Source organism: Erpetoichthys calabaricus, chromosome 14 (assembly GCF_900747795.2).
Source record: "Erpetoichthys calabaricus chromosome 14, fErpCal1.3, whole genome shotgun sequence".
In the NCBI taxonomy this organism is placed as follows: Eukaryota; Metazoa; Chordata; class Cladistia; order Polypteriformes; family Polypteridae; genus Erpetoichthys; species Erpetoichthys calabaricus.
The window spans coordinates 30777168-30794604 of record NC_041407.2 but is presented as its reverse complement, the minus strand read 5'-3'; the positions used below and the strand labels follow the sequence as shown (position 1 = coordinate 30794604).

The 17437-nt window shown below is 37.9% G+C and overlaps 1 protein-coding gene across 1 annotated transcript in view; it reads left to right on the top strand.

The window, feature by feature from the left end:
- The window catches only part of LOC114664868 (synaptogyrin-2-like), a 54822-nt gene extending 37630 nt beyond the window's left edge, over positions 1 to 17192 (top strand). Inside the window, exon 4 of the mRNA XM_028819163.2 lies at positions 15527 to 17192. Within this exon, the coding sequence (XP_028674996.1) occupies positions 15527 to 15724 (198 nt within the window). The 3' untranslated portion in view covers positions 15725 to 17192. The remainder of the gene's footprint in view (positions 1 to 15526) is intronic.
- The last annotated feature ends 245 nt before the right edge of the window (positions 17193 to 17437 follow it).

Here is a 17437-nt window from a genome sequence, read left to right as displayed (position 1 = left end):
GTGTTTTAGTTAACCAGGAGAATCCTTGTATAGATAGATAGATAGATAGATAGATACTTTATTAATCCCAATGGGAAATTCACATTCTTCAGCAGCAGCATACTGATACAATAAATAATATTAAATTAAAGAATGATAATAATGCAGGTGAAAACCAGATAATAACTATGTTTAATGTTACATATTAACTTTCCCCCCCCCCCCCCGGGTGGAATTAAAGAGTCGCATAGTTTGGGGGAGGAACGATCTCCTCAATCTGTCTGTGGAGCAGGACAGTGACAGCAGTCTGTCGCTGAAGCTGCTCTTCTGTCTGGAGATGACACTGTTTAGTGGATGCAGTGGATTCTCCATAATTGATAGGAGCCTGCTGAGCGCCCTTCGCTCTGCCACAGATGTTAAACTGTCCAGCTCCATGCCAACAATAGAGCCTGCCTTCCTTACCAGTTTGTCCAGGCATGAGGCGTCTTTCCTCTTAATGCTGCCTCCCCAGCACACCACTGTGTAGAAGAGGGCGCTCGCCACAACTGTTTGATAGAACATCTGCGGCATCTTATTGCAGATGTTGAAGGACGCCAGCCTTCTAAGGAAGTATAACCGGCTCTGTCCTTTCTTGCACAGCGCATCAGTATTGGCAGTCCAGTCTAATTTATCATCCAGCTGCACTCCCAGATATTTATAGGTCTGCACCATCTGCACACAGTCACCTTTGATGATCACGGGGTCTTATGAGGGGTCTGGGCCTCCTAAAATCCACCACCAGCTCCTGGGTTTTGCTGGTGTTCAGGTGTCGGTTGTTTGAGTCGCACCATTTAACAAAGTCTTTTATTAGGTCCCTATACTCCTCCTCCAGCCCATTCCTGATACAGCCCACGATAGCAGTGTCATCAGCGAACTTTTGCACATGGCAGGACTCTGAGTTGTATTGGAAGTCCGATGTATATAGGCTGAACAGGACCTGTTGTATCCAACAGCTGTCATCTCATTTCCAACTTTATGGTATTTCAAAGTCTGTTTGTCTCTTTGCCTCATTTACTGTTGTCTGCAGAACCATATCACGCCATCAGGTTTACTTAGCTGGACTTCCTTCTTTATTCAGCAATTCTTCCACTTAGAATTAGGTACATTTTGTCTTCACCAGTTACAGTATATAATCAGGTATGTGCAGTAAATCAAAAAAGTCATTGGTACAGTCACTTTGAATCATTGTAGAACACCACCTTTTCTTTGCTGATTAATGACCCCCACTGAGCTGGAGAGGTTTGAGTAACCACTAAATTAAGTGGCCAAACTAAAATACCTGCTATACTAATGAATTAAGAAGGGTAAGAAGGTATAGCAAATATATAACTTAAAACAATTCTTCATCAGTCATATGTATAATACGAAACAGAACATTATTTATGGAAATCCTAGACTCTCAGTTCCCAGTCTCATATCATACATCATGAATGACCACTAGATACGTTAATATTGCAAGTTGTTACATTTTTAACCAGATTAGTGAAAATGTTTCTTTAGTATTATAACGCACTAAACAAAAATACACTCATTGCATCAATTCTCCAACACAGATGTCTTAAAACTATAATAGGATGTTACATACAGTATTTAATATTTCTTTGTTATACTAGTTTTAATTAACTTATGGGTGTATGTATTCATTTTTATCTATCAAGCAAAATATTTTCACTTATAACTAACTGTAGCTTATCTTATCAAGATACAAATCTCTTACATTTCTCTTAAGGTATTAAGTTTCTATAGACCAATGTTAAACATCAGAATCATTCCTATGTAGTACATGCAGGACCACCATTATCGTGGAGAAAACTTCTTCATTAAAAACAAGCAAACTCAGAAAAGATAGGCAGTCAGAATTAGACTTTATTGCAGAACAAATGAAACCATTGCAGAGCACATAAAGTTGTTTTATTTCCATATAAATTAACCTAATGGATAGGGTGCGGTTCATATTTATTTCAGTTCTAATCTTGAAAAACTCAGTTTTGTATATGTCTCTCATCATCCACTTTACAGGTTATCTTCATAATAATGACCTTGTTGTATACCTTTTTCCATAAAAATTGCCTAATAATCATAATTCATTTTGTAACAATCAGTTCAACTTGAAAGTCGTACTTGCTGCCTGTCCCGGAGATGACCATCACCTAATCATCTTTTACATTCCTCACACTCTCACACTCCTTATCTTGAGCTTGTAAAAATGGGTGGCCTCTTAATTAATCAATCCTTATCATTAAGTTGGAACCAGAATAACCTATATATGAGAAACTGAACTGCTCAGTTAATAATTGTTTGTTGTACCAGCATCCCTTAAGGCTAAAATCATTAGGCAACTGTGCTGGTAAGCGCAGCATGCAGCTTCACTGATGAGGGCTAAGCTGTTGGAACTGGAAGCAGGCAAGTGGCTTTGAGCAGGCAAGAACAGTTCTTCCTGATAGCTTGGAAAAATAATATAAGCTTTTACTAATTAACCCTTAAATTCTTATATTGCTGAAAGTCTGCTGATGTTATATGCTTTGCTTTAACCTAATTAATTGGTACTGATTCATGAGGAAGCACCATAGACTTAAATGCTGTCTGAAATATATGAATGTGCAAATGTGAAAGCCTATTTAGTCTTTTTAAAATTAAGTCTCCACAGCTGCATTCTTGCATTTTGAAAACAATGGCCTGCTGTAGTTCTCTTAAAAGTACTTAACATCCTTGACTCAATGAAGTTTAAGCATAACAATTAGAGCAACAAATAGGTTTGTTTATGAGCAACGAACAGGAGCCTTGATGCCTACAAATACATGGTGACCTTTTAAACTACTTAAAAGAATGACAAACATGAGTGTTTCTAAAACTAATAAAAAGATTCATTGATCCTAAATTTAAATTCTCAACCTTTTCATCAGTGGGTGATAGGAGGTACTCTCGTACTGGACCCAATAAAAATATCACTTAACCTGGGGCCCGGACATCCGTTGCTGTTATGTTGGAGGAATGGAGCCCCGCCCTGCAGCCAGCCCATTTACAGCTGCTGCTGCCGGCTTTGTGTCATGTCCTCAATGTCCTTCCTTTTGTGCGGTGCCACATCTAGTAAGCTGCAGCTGTTCCTCCTCTCTCCCTCAATGAAGCTTCTGTTTGCTTGCAGGTGGCCCCAGGAGGCAGTATGTGTATGCTGGGCTATCCACCACTGCTTGTAGATTGTGTGAGTAGCCCTGTTCCTGCATCGCCCTGCCTCCATCCCTAGTGAGCCAATGGGAAGTCGAAGCACTGCTGCCCCCTCACATGGTCTACTCTCCCCCGGTGTTCTTGTCAGCCTCTTCCTCTCTCAATCAGTGTGATCACTGGGCAGAGGAGAAGTGTTCCTTGCAGGCAGGCAGCCAGTAGTTCACTGTGCATATTTTGTTTTTGATAAACTTATTTTAAAATCTTTGGTTTCTGAATATTGATTTTGTGTTGATTATTGCATTTCAGTGATACATATTGTAACATATTGTAACATTTGTGTTATACTGTTTAATTGAACTTTTAGGTTCTCAATTCTATATTATTTGCAGTTTAGTTTTACACTTTGTTTTTCTGCTTTTACGTCCCAATACGGTTTTTCCTGTTAGTTTTGTTTGGTATATAAGTATTTTAGAGTACTATTTCATTGCATTTTTAGGTTCACAACTCTATTGATTGCAGTTTATTTTTACATTTGCACTTTTATCTACTTTTGTATTCTGATACATCTTTCACTCTTCACTTCACTTTGAAAGCTTTTTAGTCCTATCAGTCACATAGATCACTGTGGTCATAATTTCAGCGGGAAAACATTTTATATATGTATTTTTTTTTACTGTTGCCATATGAAACAATAATGTGTCATCGTAATTTTGGTTTTCAAAAACATAAGGAAAGAAAAGAGCGAGAGCATGAGGAGGAAAGCTTAAAAAAGCATGGTGCTCAAATTGGTGACTCTTCTGAAGCAGTTCTGTAAGCCACTCCACAGCTAAATGAAGAAAGAAAGACTTCTTGTTCCACGTCCACAGTTGAAACTTTGACGGTGAGTGAAGAAGACATACCCTCTAGTGCCAGGCTAAGTGCTGTTGCTTCAGAAATTATTGAAGATGTTCCACTCTCCATGTCAGAATGCTTTGCTTCTGAACTTTTAGAGACTGAAGAACCATCTTGCAGCATATCAATTGAGGTTGTCCCCTCTATGTTCCAAGTGAAACCTCCAAAAGTGTTGACTATTTTTGGAAGATGTCAACTGGAAGGACCCAGCATTGTAGCCAGAAGTCTTTAAGGACAAATAAAGATAAATGTTTGTGCATTGAGAATTAATGACAGAAGAGGAGTTAAAGGAAATGGCACAGTGTACGACTAAAGATGTTGATGGGCGTAGATTTAGTGAATTTCTTCACTATGCAAAAATCATCAAATGGATGTGAGAAGATTTTTTAAGAGACTGGCTTAGATGGAGTAGTAGCAAACAAGCTTTATATTACATAACTTGCTTTACATGTTCCACTGACTACAGCATCAAGGGTACAAGTTTTCTCTGTAGAAAAGAAGGCTTTGATCCTATGAAAAATAAGTGGCATAAGCTGTACATGTGATTTCCAGGTCATGAACAATCGACTCAGGATAGGAAACACTACTGGAGTTGGAGAACCCTTCAGAAGTCCGTAGGTGGACAAAGTGAAATACAAAAGACTTTAGCAAGAGAAGCTGAAAAATTTACCATTCTGCTACAAAGACTTCTGGATGAAACTTTGTATTTGGCCTCAAGAAATTTGGTGTTTAGGGGAAGCACACAAATAATTGGGAATATTAAAAATGGAAATTTTTTAGAATCTCTTGAAATCCTATCTCAATACTATGCATTTCTTCATGACCATTTAGAAAAGTCAAGGCTAGCCAAGAGAAAGGAAAGAAATTACCAGCTCATTATCTATCTCGGTCAACCCAAGACTAATTATTGATATTTGTGGAAAGTAATGTCCTGAATGCTAGTTTTTCTGAAAGAAGAGAAGCAATTTTGCCATCATATGTGATGCTTCACCTGACATTTTTCATACAGAGCAAAATGTAATAGTTACAAGATCTGTTCGCCGAGATCCATTAAAAGGAAGTTGGAGCATTCAAGAGAGATTCCTCGATTTTTTTTAATCTCTTTAAGAAGATGGGAAGAAATTGCAAAAATGATAATACCAAGATTAAGTCACTGTGGAATCGATTTCAGTGATTGTAGAGACCAGGTATATGATAAATGAGCAAATATGTCTGGCAGAATTAAAGGATTACAAGCTAGAATCCAGGAGAAATATCTTGAAGCTATATTTTTTCCTTGTACTGCTCATGCTCGTAGTCTTGTAGGAGTATATGCTGCAGCAAAATGCCTAGAAATGAAAACTGTTTTTGAAAGCATTGACAGATTGTATGGTCTTTGTAGCTGCAGTCCTGAAAGGTGGGAAACCTTAACTGAAGAAGTTGCCAGTTCTTTACATGATCTGACACGAGGTGGAGTGCACAAATAGAAGCTCTTTAGCCTATTGCTCGAAGAGTTCCAAGCATTCCCACTGTACTGGAGAAGATCATTTCATGTGGGAATTTATCTACAGATGCACATTCTAATGCACAAGGTCTATATGAGTATGTTTCTTCCTTCAGAGCACTTTTTTGACAACATTCTGAGTGAAAGTCATACAAGGTTTTGAAGAAAGAAATAAAATCTTGTAGTCCAGGTCTGTTTCTATGGATATTGCTGCTGCTAATATCAAGGCTCTGATTGCAGAAATGCAGTCACTTCGTGGAAACTGGTCTAACTGTGCTTAATAACCTAACATATTTCCACAGAACTAATGAATACACAACAGCTTTGTCAAACAAGAACATAATTTCAAAGTAAAAGTTTTCTTACTGACATTAGATACCATCATTTCTGACCTTCATGAAAGATATCTGCAAGTTGTTTGCTCCCATCTTGAAATTAAAAGAAACTTTCAAATGAAGATCTCAACTTGTTCACGTGAACTGATCCTGCATAACCATGTGACTTTACAGAATCCTTACTGGGAGAGCTACAACATCTTCGTAAAGTGTAGGAAGCTACATTTTTAGAGGATCTGCAACCATTAGATCTACTGAATGCCATATGTGACTTACAGCTTCAGGGAATATTTGTTGCGTTATGTATTGGTCTGAGAATATTTACAACGCTTACACTGTGAGTGGCAGGAGAGTCAGCATTTAGTAAATTGTCCTTAATCAAGAACTGCCAACATTCAACAGTGAGTGAACAGCATTTAAACAGCCTTGCATTCCTTTACATTGAGCTTGAACTTGAAAAAAGCTAGATTTCAAGGACCCGATAAAAGACATTGCAAACCGGAAGGTGAGACTGCTGACTGCTCTAAATATTTAGAAAATGCTTTAACTTTTGCAATGCTGAATCTTTCAAACATGGATTTAGCAGCTACTGCTGTACTTCTTAAGTAGGCAGTAGCTTTATCCATATGCCCATTGTTGTTTAAATTGCTTATATTGGCAATAATTTTGTTTTTAATATTTTATTAAGTTTTTAGACAGTGTGGTTTATGCTAGAATGTATATTTTCACTGAGTACTTAATGTGTGTGTCAGCTAAGACATTTGTAAATATATTTTCATTAAATGCACTATACAGTGTGTTGTTGAAAATGTTGCTTCTAAAGCTGCTATTTACTTGCGTACTTGTAGAAAATTGGTTTATTCATAGTATAGAAAGTGTTACTCTTTTGACCAAAAGATTTAGCTGAATGACTCTTATTGGATTTCAGTTGTTGTAAGACATGATTAGGGTAAAAATAAGTCCATATAATTCACTAGTGTAGTTTTTCTGTTTTTATATTTAGATTTGCAGAGCCATAACTAACATAACTATTGAGTTAGCAGTATTTATCAAAAGATCATACTTTTCTTCTGAACTACATATTTTACCAGTCTGCTCAACCAAAAGTATCATACTTAAATATTTTAAATAACAACACTTCCGGACTGTCTCCTTAACAATGCAAACATATTGATATGTAAACATATACCTTTTACCAAATACTAATACATAAACCATCCAAATAATAACGTTGTCCCCCCCAACCCTGTGATATAACTGGAACTGTATTTATGTAGTGGCCTATTATAAATTCTTCTTTATGATTACATAGCACTATTCACATCAGTCTAAGAGCCTGAAGAAGTAACATTATAAAACTTAAAAGCAACCCTGTAGTGGGTTTCTGTAAACTAAACGGGTAATTACCACTTCAGAAGCACTGGCTCTCCTATCAGTAATGGACCTCTGCTATACTCTGACAAGTGTTTGAAGCCAGATGACAATATGACTATTGGCTCTGCTACCCAGCTGATCCTCCTACCCCATGTTATCTCTACCCAGCTTCTGTATTAACACAGAGGTCTGTCTATGATGTGATCGGGGTGTGGGAGGAAGAAGTTTCAGGATGGGGCATTTGTGGGCAGGAGGGTTGTGGTTGGAACATCTCTTTCCAGAAATCTAGCCGAGTTAACGGACCAATTGAAGCTCCGGAGAGTATGAGTAATGACAGCAGCCATCTCTGCTGAGGTGGTATGTGTGCATTTTATGCAGATTTACCACAAGTTACATGGGTAGCAATCCACTACAGGATTTTTTTGAGCTATATTCTTATTTAACAAATTCCTAATATGGAATTCCCTGTGGAAATCAATAGCAGTTTACATGTTTTCATTCATTTGTATGATTTGTAAAATACATCTTCTACATCTACAAAAATTATCAGTTATGATTTAAATACATTTTGTGCTTATAAATAAATATCCATTTGCAAATACAGGAAAATTAAAATAAGCTGAAGATTAAGTATAAATGAACTTGATTTGAGTTAATTCTCACTACAGCTTAACAGTAGAATCCTTGAAGCACATGAAAAACTCATAATCCTAGGCCATCTTAAATTCCTTTGCACCTCTCTTCATCAGCGTCAAATGTGTCGATCAGCAGAAGCAGTCTGCTATCCCATCCCCCCAATGACAGAGCTGAGTCCATCGCAAAATTCTCAGAGCTCAAGTCTCTTTATCTGGCAGTGAGGTGCCTGGAGTTGTATAGGGTAAATCACATATTTTTATTTGGAATACATACATTTCATGTGTGTTCTGTGTCTACAACTATTTGTGTAAGTGTAGGATGAGAGGAAATGTGAAGCAAGAAATGCTGAACACCTACCTAAAGCAGAAACTTTTTCCATGTTATACTAATAATGACATGAAGTGTATAGTGTGTGAAGACTGTAGTCCAAATATTAAATAAACATCCTGCTTCTTCACAGCGAATACGCTGGCTAATACACTGCTACACCATGACACAACTCTGCTTGGCACCATAAGTAAAATGGCACTTTCACCTGCAGCTAATGTCACTTCAGTGCACTAGCAATTTGCCACGTTAATGTTTAGATCTGCCAGTGCCTTGCTGACAGTGTATGCCCCCAAGAAGAAGAAACCTTTGATTTCAGTCTGTAACAGCCAGTGTAAAGTTTTGCTACCTGTAAAAGATATAGCTGAAAGGATAGAAGCAGACACACAGACACTGGTGAATCATGTCTTCTTGGTATCTCGTTGTCACTTTTTTGTTATTCAGTTTTACTGAATAAAAGCACACTTGTTTCATTAATCCTTTGTGAAAGTGTTTGTATGTTATATTCCAGTAATCACTTGAATGATATTGAATCTGCCTCTGCCTCTATGGCGCACACACACATTCATACATGAAAACGTTATTATTTGAAAACACCATGCCATTTGAACAGGAGTTGTCATTTGAACATGGTTTTTTTTTTTCCGATCTTGCCTGTTATGCATTTTCAGTATCATGCACCATAACATGGAGTACAGCTAAACTGTAACATGTAAATCGAATAATTTTTTTTTCTTTGGCTATATTCTTGAATAAATGCACACGTGTTTATTTAATATTTGGACTAAAGTCTTCACACATTATGCACTTCACGTCATTATTAGTATAACATGGAAATTTTCTGCTTTAGGTATGTGTTCAGCATTTTTTGCTTTGCATTTTATTTCATCCTACACCTAGACAAATCGTTGTAGACACGGAACACACATGAAATGTATGTATTTCAAATAACAATATATTATTTACCCTATACAACTCCAGGCACCTCACCACCAGATAAAGAGACTTCAGCTCTGAGAATTTTGCAACAGACTCCGCGCTGTCGGTGGGGGTGGGATAGCAGGCAGCTTGCTGATTGTGCTGATCGACACATTTTGACACTGATGAGGAGATGTGCGAAGGAATTTAAGGTGGCCCGGGATTATGAGTTTTTTTGTGTGTCAGGGATTCTAGTGTTAAACAGACTAGTCAAAGACAAAAGCGTTGGATAAGTTCTACTAAATATTCAGCCATTGGTCGATTATTCAATACATCCTAAAAGAACAAAAAGATGAGAGTTCCATATGGTGGTGTGTTGCATGTTAATTTAACAATTTCTAAGTTGTAGTTATATGATCATCAAGACTGAACTGTTACATTAGGTTCTCTGAATTTTCCATTATTTTCTGTGCACTGCATATTGAGTGCACTTGTTTATCTGCTCCAATCTGCTGAATTTTTCATTTACGACACTGAGCCAAACATTAAAGTGTCATTGTCAGTGGATTTATACCTGGCCAATAATATGTGAGCCTTTCAACACAGACACCACAATAACTGGCATAACATACTTTTATCACACCAGTTGGAAGTTTATTATCATAAAGATACTAGGAAATCTGCCCTTGTGCACATCTAGATTTCACCACCTGTGATACTGACTTAATGTTGATCTTTATTAAGTGTTGCTTGGATTGCAGTAATAAGTCTCCTGTGCAGATCCTTCTGCCAACCAATTTCAGCAATATCAACATAGGCAATGCAATGAAATGGGGCGGGTCATTCCTGTGTCATACCACTGGGCAGCTTCTTTTCATGAGGTACTTGAAAGTCAAGAAATTTCTGCATTTCTTGTGTAATGTTTTCTCCTTTGGATGCATGTGTGGATTTATGGATTTCTGTTGGTGTGAATGGTCCCATATTGTAATCTGGATTTCACATCTGAGACATTGAATTTATTTGAACAATGGAATTTGGACAATGACTGACTGACTGACTGGGTTAGCTTAAGATAGATTTGTTTATATTAGGTTAAGTTAGGTTAGGTTACTTAGGGCACTGCTGAAAGAGTCTACCTTGATGTGGTGGCAGGCTTACAAATCTTTTGGCTAAAGTCTTTTCCTTGACAGAAGAATGAGGGGCGGGGTGTGCAGGCCCAGAATTTTACCTAGTATGGCGATCAGAAATCTGTGATGGCGGCCCTGAGCACATGTATTCCTTGATGTAAAACTGACTTGAGAATCTGCCTATATGTGTATTAAAATTGAGCATGAAACTGACTATATATTGATGTATCAACAAAATCTTCATAAAATGAACCACTCACAGTTATAAATGAATGCAAGACCTTTCAGTTCTACAATATATTTCATTATTACTGAAGTATTAATGATCTAATATTCATTTTCAAAGTGCTCTTTCTTGCACATCAAAATATGTACAGTAATCCCTCGCTATATCGCGCTTCGCCCTTCGCGGCTTCACTCCATCGCGGATTTTATATGTAAGCATATTTAATTATATATCGCGGATTTTTCGCTGCTTCGCGGGTTTCTGAGGACAATGGGTCTTTTAATTTCTGGTACATGCTTCCTCAGTTGGTTTGCCCAGTTGATTTCATACAAGGGACGCTATTGGCAGATGGCTGAGTAGCTACCCAGCTTACTTTTCTTTCTCTCTCTCTTGCGCTGACTATCTGTGATCCTGACGTAGGGGGTGTGAGCAGGGGGGCTGTTCGCACACCTAGACGATACGGACGCTCCTCTAAAAATGTTGAAAGATTATCTTCACGTTGCTACCTTCTGTGTGCAGCTTTTAAGTATGCTGCACGGTGCTTCGCATACTTAAAAGCTCAAAGGGCACGTATTGATTTTTTTTATCTGTCTCTCTCTGCTCCTGACGGAGGGGGTGTGAGCTGCCGCCTTCAACAGCTTTGTGCCGAGGTGCTTCGCATACTTAAAAGCAAACAGCCCTATTGATTTATTTGCTCCTTTGAAGAGGAAGATATGTTTGCATTCTTTTAATTGTGAGACTGAACTGTCATCTCTGTCTTGTCATGGAGCACAGTTTAAACTTTTGAAAAAGAGACAAATGTTTGTTTGCAATGTTTGAATAACGTTCCTATCTCTCTACAACCTCCTGTGTTTCTGCGCAAATCTGTGACCCAAGCATGACAATATAAAAATAACCATATAAATATATGGTTTCTACTTCGCGGATTTTCTTATTTCGCGGGTGGCTCTGGAACGCAACCCCCGCGATGGAGGAGGGATTACTGTAAACCTTTTCTCTTGCTCAATTGTATATGAAGACTGGAGAATGAAATCAGTCTAGTATAATATGGCAACATTAAAATCTGTTTGCACCTCACAACTATTCAAGGCTCTGGTCCCCCTTTTAAAAATGAAACATTTTTGTATACAGGAATTCAAACCCTTACTCTTGCAAGGAAAATAAGCCATATAATTACTGCTCATTAATCTATGTGTGATAAGCAAACATTCACCCCCCCACTGGTATGATATAAATCTGATTTCTTTGCTCAGAACCTCCCTTTAAACGTGTTTCATGCAACTTTGTATATCCTGAGGGGTTCCATTCTTGGCCACAAAGCACACCTATAGATTTGAAGTTACACATCTTTTTATGCATATAATACTTTGATCAATTGGAGTTCATGTCTTATTATTTTTTTTTTTTTTTTGCAGGCTGTTGCCTGTGCGCTAACTTCAACTGAAACTCAGCAGTGTCAGTAGATCAATGCCTTATCTGACGCTGCATCTGTTTTTAGGCCTCAGTATCTGTTCATAGCCACACATGACAGGCTCTGTCAAACATGCATCTTAAATAGTGGTTGCCTAGTTTTAAATTTACTTGCTTGAGCACCTCATGGAAGCAAAATTCAAATGTACTGATATTCACCTGCAGGCTTTATGTCTAAAATTTGGATATGATCTCCTATTACTATTTGGAGTGTTCTCCACATTTGGGATCTGCTTCACATGACTAATTAGCCAGCTGACACATAAAAAATGTGCATACACACTTATATACAGACATACACATTATGACATACAGGGGCATCAGCAACACCAGACCCTGAACAAAATCCTTTAATCTTCTTCTGACCCCTTTGTCAAAAATAACTCTTAATCTCTAAATAGATTTTATCCAACTCCATTCCCAAGTCGCTCACTTGGCTGAGGCAGAAGTACTTTATTTCACAAAACAGGACAATGCAACATTCAACATACTGGAAAAAAGCAGCTTTCCACAAGAGGCAGCCTCCACTGTCCCTCTGAAACGGTGGGCTCACAGCTGGATAAGGGATCATACACCATACCAGCTGGGATGCCTTGCATATATTCATACATACCTATCGTTTGCCTCATCCATTCGCACAACATTTCATATTTTCACAAATTATTTTTAACAAAACATATTCTCAGGCTCGCATCAACTTCTTTTAAAATTGCATTTCATTTACAGAGATCCCTTTCAACATACTATAAACTCACTCAGGGTTGTGTTTGATGTTGTTGATAAGTATTCACTGTTCAGTGCATTTACACACTCTTTGTTGTTCATGCTTATATTTACTTATCAGAACAAACAAACCCCAAACAGCCTCTCATGATACAAGCTTGTGTTAACTTCATTAAGTAGGGCACACAACATAATCAAGCTCAACTTTATAGGGTGTTGGTCTCCAGATCAAGGAGACTCCAACAAGGACGAATCCAACCATCGGGAAACCATGCGGCACGATTCTACAACAAGAAAACATTCCCAGAAAATCTACGCAGTCACAGAGACTATATAAACTCGACACAGAAAACATATAAATGTGAACCTTCACTTCCCATCACCAGCCAAGAGTGCTAACCACTGCGCCACCATACTGTAATAGTTCCTAAAATATACAACCTCACACACACACACACCCACCCACCCACAAACACATTAGGAACAAGAAAGGAAAGAAAATTGAAAGAATTATTTTCCCTTGTAGTGTATAATCATAAATAGAACATTTTTCCTTAAAACCTAATCAGGGTTTGAAGAAAAGATGTTTTGTGCAATTATAAACATTTTTAAAGAAAAGTGGAGATGTTTTCATTTTGCTGAATGTTACATGTACTTTAACCCAAATTAGCTCACAGTTCTAGAAGTAGTGGAGGCGAAGAGAGAGTGAAGAGAAAGGAAAAGAAAGAAGAGAACTGTGTTTTGTGTAGTGGTGTGCAATGTGCTTTAACTGTGCTGTGCTGATGGGAATCTTGGAGAAGGCGTTTCCCACATGGAAAAAGAAAAAAACAACAAAATGTGTGTGCTGAACTTGTATTGCATCTGTCTGTGTTGGGTTTGGGTGGCAGGAGCACCATCTGCAGGCCACAAAGTATATATAGATAGAGATGATGTTTTTATAGATAATATATGTATATAGGTATATACAGTTGAAGTCAGAAGCTTACATAAATGTGGTGTGCATCCTTTTAAACTTACTGCATAACTTTTCCGTAGGTTTTATACTAACAAACTATAAATTTGGCAAATCCTTTAAGACATCCAACCATCTTATACAGGGCAAATATCTTGGCTGTGTGCTTAGGGTCGTTGTCCTGCTGAAAGATGAACCGTCGCCCCAGTCTGAGGTCAAGAACTCTCTGGAGCAGGTTTTCATCCAGGATGTCTCTGTACATCCCAGTCCCTGCCGCTGAAAAACATCCCCACAGCATGATGCTGCCACCACCATGCTTCGCTGTAGGGATGGTATTGGCCTGGTGATGAGCGGTGCCCGGTTTCCTCCAAACGTGACGCCTGGCATTCACACTAAAGAGTTCAATCTTTGTCTCATCAGACCAGAGAATTTTCTTTCGCATGGTCTGAGAGTCCTTCAGGTGCCTTTTGGCAAACTCCAGGCGGGCTGCCATGTGCCTTTTACTAAGGAGTGGCTTCCGTCTGTCCACTCTACCATACAGGCCTGATTGGTGGGTTGCTGTAGAGATGGTTGTCCTTCTGGAAGGTTCTCCTCTCTCCACAGAGGACCTCTGGAGCTCTGACAGAGTGACCATCGGGTTCTTGATCACCTCCCTGACTAAGGCCCTTCTCCCCCAATCGCTCAGTTTAGATGGCCGGCCAGCTCTAGGAAGAGTCCTGGTGGTTTCGAACTTCTTCCACTTAACGGATGATGGAGGCCACTGTGCTCATTGGGACCTTCAAAGCAGCAGAAATTTTTCTGTAACCTTCCCCAGATTTGTGCCTCGAGACAATCCTGTCTCGGAGGTCTACAGACCATTCCTTTGACTTCATGCTTGGTTTGTGCTCCGACATGAACTGTCAACTGTAGGACCTTATATAGACAGGTGTGTGCCTTTCCAAATCATGTCCAGTCAACTGAATTTACCACAGGTGGACTCCAATTAAGCTGCAGAAACATCTCAAGGATGATCAGGGGAAACAGGATACAGCTGAGCTCAATTTTGAGCTTCATGGCAAAGGCTGTGAATACTTATGTACATGTGATTTCTCAATTTTTTTATTTTTAATAAATTTGCAAAAACCTCAAATAAACTTTTTTCACGTTATCATTATGGGGTGTTGTGTGTAGAATTCTGAGAAAAAAAATGAATTTAATCCATTTTGGAATAAGGCTGTAACATAACAAAATGTGGAAAAAGTGATGCGCTGTGAATACTTTCCAGATGCACTGTATTTGTGCTGCTCTTTGTCTTCACTACTGTACGCATGTCTCAGTCATGCTGGTTATAGAAGACATCGCACTAAGCAGCTCATCATGTGATCTTAGACAAACACCACTTAGCTTTTTATTTCTTTATCCCTGGCAGTTTCTGGTCGCTTTATCTCCTGGAGATTATGCATCTAATTCTTGTCCCTTGAGGCACTGCATTCACCTCTAGTTAAGGGCTCATAAAAATGTAACGCTCATCTCTGCTCACCAAAGCGAGCTTGCAGGAACTGGTTGTTTTCTTAACTTTTAAAAAATATCTATAAAGAAATACATACAGGCAATCACCACATTGCTACAAATATTAGTTCATAGCAGTAAGGTGGAATAGCAGCCAAAATATAGCATGAACAACATCCATTATATCAAAATCAATGTATTATCCTTCTGTCCAGTTTATTCCTGTCTGTTCTCCGTACACTTCTAAGTAAACAATGGTAAATTAAAACTAACCTCACAAAGCAATGTAAGAAGAAAATGACTTGAAGCAGCCAATTTATGAAAGCCAAATAGCTGTTTTAGTCATAAAGCAATTAAGTGAATTATTTTTAATGCTTTTCTTGTATATTTTGACAGGGTCTTCTTGCATGTTTTGCTCTCAGGAGGTACCGAATGGGTGTGCAAGATTTCATGGAAAACTACACCGACCCAGCTCAACAAACAACTGGCCCTTATTCTCCATACCCTGCTGCTGCGTCAGACGGCTACCAACAACCACCATTTTCATCAAACACGCAGTCAGTGAGTGAAGGGTACCAGCCTCCAGTTTTTTAAGGCTGTGCGTGCTCAAATTACTTTGAAGGTGGGAGGAGAAGAGACGGAGAAATTCATTGGTTAGATTTCAGCGTGGCAGATTCATAAAATAAGTGCCTTAGTCCTTGTGACCCCTACTCTGATTGGAAGAAGTTTATTTAAATAGTATTTAGAATGGAATGTATGTTTGAATTGAAACCTTGGAGCAATAACTCTTCCAAAGAATATCTTCTTGGCTTTGTGCATTCTTTCATTTGCAATATAGCCTTATTCTTTGTACAAGCCTTGCTATGATTTGAGATGTGCAAAGTAAAATTACAAAATGTACATTTTCTGTATTGCAGTTTTTAAAACGAGTTTCTACTGAAGTGACTAGTGCAAATAGAATGTCATATTAAAGGCAAGTGTATACCCTTACTCATGTCTGTCTCAATTTAAAATAAGTCCCCTGTCTGGTGAGGTGTCTATTCTGGTGGTCGGAGTCTAGTAGCTAAGTAGTTTTTGCATTTATGTTCCCCTAAATGTTCAGTTAACAGTTTGCCTCCTTTTGTATTTTCCTCACTAAAGCCTATTAAAACATATAAGAACAAAATTCAATGTCATTATCAACATTTGAAGTGTGTCACATTTTTAAATCAAAATTAGATTTCCAAGCTGTTTTGTTTTGTTTTTTTCTTATTCTAGTGAATTTCTTAATATTCTTATTTAATTGACAAGAAATGTGTAGTCATGTAAAACTGTACTGTAATTAGTATAATTTTATTAATGACCATCAAAGCAGACAAAAATATATGGGTACAAAATGGTAAGAAAATGTAAGCTTGCAATAAAACATCTCACAGTTGTCCATTCAGAAAATAATGGGCAGGATGATATAAATCACTAGTACAACCTTTTAATTTTGTTTTAATAAAAAAAAAAATATTTTTTTTTGGCCTTTCTATATTATAGACCCAGTCTTGGAAGCCAAAAAAAAAACCAGTATTTGATACGCAGTATGATAATCTTGCATCTCGGGTCAGGGCTCACAGCACTCTGTTCTTGCCAAAAAAATACTTTGTGTTTCTGGAATGTGGGGATTTGAATATGCAGCATTAAAAAGTGATTTATCTGTGTTATAATGGGTTACGTATTGGGAATGTTTTATGCAGTTTTTGCCACTGAAAATGCTCTGCTATTACCTCTTTGTTTTCTTATAGTTGAAGACTTATTTTAAGTGTCAATGACAAAAACACATCTATGAAAAAATTAAACTGCACTTTTCACTGATTGATTGCATACCGTGTTTTGTGTGTATTAGGGATAAGTTAGTTTTATTCAACACTTCACGTGGTTTCTTGCATTTTTACCATTGATTTATAAAAAGCTTTTTTGAAAATGTATTTAAGACTGATATAAACTGAAGGCCAACTATTTCAACTAGCCTTTTATGAATTATTGCTTTGGTTCAATTGTGGTTAAACTATTAAAGTTGCTTCTGCTCACAACATTTCACAAAATTTGTGTTCTTTTGTGTAATTTTTTTTTTTTTCTGAAGTTAAACAAGAAAACAACAGCCATGAAGTACAAGTCTAAAACTAACAGGCAAGATAATAAAACATCACCACACTATGGTGCCCACCCCCCTTCTTTCCCACTGAAACCACCCTAAAGAATCAGAAGTCATTGATGGCTGTGCATACGGGGCTAGAGTGGCACTGACGGACCCAGTAATTCCAAAACCAGAAAAGAGAC